This window comes from Mus caroli, chromosome 4, assembly GCF_900094665.2.
Source record: "Mus caroli chromosome 4, CAROLI_EIJ_v1.1, whole genome shotgun sequence".
NCBI classification, from domain to species: domain Eukaryota; kingdom Metazoa; phylum Chordata; class Mammalia; order Rodentia; family Muridae; genus Mus; species Mus caroli.
The window spans coordinates 109,493,181-109,495,527 of NC_034573.1; the positions used below are offsets into that span (position 1 = coordinate 109,493,181).

General features: G+C 44.5%; 1 protein-coding gene across 1 annotated transcript in view; it reads right to left on the reverse strand.

Annotated features, from left to right (window-relative positions):
- Positions 1–621, reverse strand: part of LOC110293399 (olfactory receptor 2A12-like) — a 3,417-nt gene extending 2,796 nt beyond the window's left edge. Inside the window, exon 1 of the mRNA XM_021161232.1 lies at positions 4–621. Within this exon, the coding sequence (XP_021016891.1) occupies positions 4–621 (618 nt within the window). The remainder of the gene's footprint in view (positions 1–3) is intronic.
- Between the last annotated feature and the right edge of the window lie 1,726 nt (positions 622–2,347).

Here is a 2,347-nt window from a genome sequence, read left to right on the forward strand (position 1 = left end):
AGCCAGGCTACGCACTGAAGGACCTTCACAGAAGTAGTGGTTGACCCTGTTGGGCCCACAATATGGCAGGCTCATGGTGAAGAAAGTGTGCAATAAAGAGGAAAAGAAACCACAGATCCAAGACCCTGCTGCCAACCGTATGCACAGGCCCCAGTTGAGGATGACAGTATAGCGCAGTGGATAGCAAATGGCCACATACCGGTCATAAGCCATGACAACAAAGAAGGTGCACTCAGTTATACCCAGGGCACCAAACACATACATCTGCAGCCAGCAGCCAGCAAAGGAGATGGTCTGAGAGTGAGCAAGAAGATGCACCAACATCTGGGGCATGGTAGTGGTGACATAGCTCATATCCAACAGGGAGAGGGTACAGAGGAAGAAGTACATGGGAGTGTGTAGCTGTGTGTCCAGGCAGACCAGCATGATGATGAGCCCATTGCCCAGGACTGAACTCAGGTAGATGAGAAGGAAGACAATGAAGAGGATGCTGTTGGTCGTGGGGTCACTGGAGAAGCCAATCAGGATGAACTCTGAAACCCAACTTTGGTTCTGCTCCAGAATCATCCACATGGTGGAGGCTGTAAGAGAATCCATTATTCTATGTGTTATCTCACACATGCCAGCAATAGAGGCAGAAAGAGAAGATACAGGCTAAGAAGATGGCTCAAAGACTATTGATAGTCATGGCTTGGGATTGTGATGAATATCTAAAGCTTCTCACATTACTCCTGGAAACATCACATGACACATGACATGGCATATGCTGTCTCACACTTTCAATCCATCTCTGGGAAGGCAGAGACAGGAAGTCCCCTCAGCAGGAGGGATAAGCTACCCTCGCTGAAATGATGAGAACTAGAGTCAACTGAGAGACCCTGCCTCAGTGAATAATACGAATAGCATAGCAACTGAGGAAGGCTTACATATCAGTATCTGGTCTCACACATATCATACACATACACACAAACACACACACACACTAAGAGAAAGACAGAGAGGCAGACAGACAGACAGACAGACAGAGGCATAAACACCATTGACATGCAAAAAACTAGTAAGCAACTCGATGAAAAGACAGAACAAATGAAACCCAGGCCCATGCACATACGGTCAAATGAATAAGGATAGAAACACATGTGTGCAGTGGGGACACTGTGAAGCCCATGTGTGCAATGTACTGGGGACACTGTGTCTCTGTCAGGAAAATTCCCACCTCCCTCCACACACAAAACATCAATTGCAGGTACACTGTGGACTTAAGAGGTAAATCTAAAGCAATCAAAATTTTTAGACTCAATTCTGATAGATATCTTTCTTGGGTAAGCAAAAACATAATTTTCATGGAGGAAAAAATAATGGTAAGCTAGAAAGCCAAAAGAAAAGTACTCAAAATATGTATCCAAAGACTTATAAAAGCACAAACATAACATCAGACACTCCAGGAGAACAGAGAACACTACTGAAGGCATTTCCCGGAGGCAGCTGTCTATTGGGCACTGATGAGGGTAAGAGGTTCTCAGCACCATCACTCATCTGGACATTGCAGAGGACACCACAGAGCCACGCCCACCTCTGCTTCTCAGCCTCACATCCCCACACACCTACCAGCATGGCTGCAGTGACACATGTCTAGTATTAACAAGTGTGAGTAGATCCAATTTGGGAGAAAATGAAAATGATCCCTTTAGTGTGTGCTTGGCTGTGCTCCCTAAGGTTGAACACATTCAGTGCACTGCACAGCAATACAAATAGTAAGTATAATTCTGAAACAATATGTAAGCACATAGACATATACAAATGTATGACCAAGGAATGACATGATAAGGAAATTTTCAAACACTACTCTAAATAGTCTGAAGTAGGGCTCCACTATCATATGCTGATGAGCAAGACAGTGCTTAGGGCAGGAGATGCTTTTGATGGAAGTAGAAACATGAAAGAGACTTGAAGCCATCCCCAGTCTTCACCTTCCCTGTCCCCGCCCCCTGTCTCCTGACCAGTCCCTTCTCATCACCCTCACAGCTTTCCTTTCTTTCAAACAATATCAGGAGACCACAGTCTCTCCTGACATTGCTTTATCATAGTCTCCATGAACCTCTTACCTTTAAATAGTCCTCCTTCAATTGTTTGTTTGTTCGTTTGTTTGTTTGTTTGTTTGTTTTGAGATGGGGCTTTTCTGTGTAGCCCTGGATGTCCTGGAACTTACTCTATTGACTAGGCTGGCCTGGACTTCAGAGATCTGCCTACCTCTGCCTCCAGAATGCTAGGATTAAAAGTGTGCACCACTACCTCCTAGCTTTTGTTTTTTTAATTTTTAACATTATGTTTGCAAATATGCTTTGAT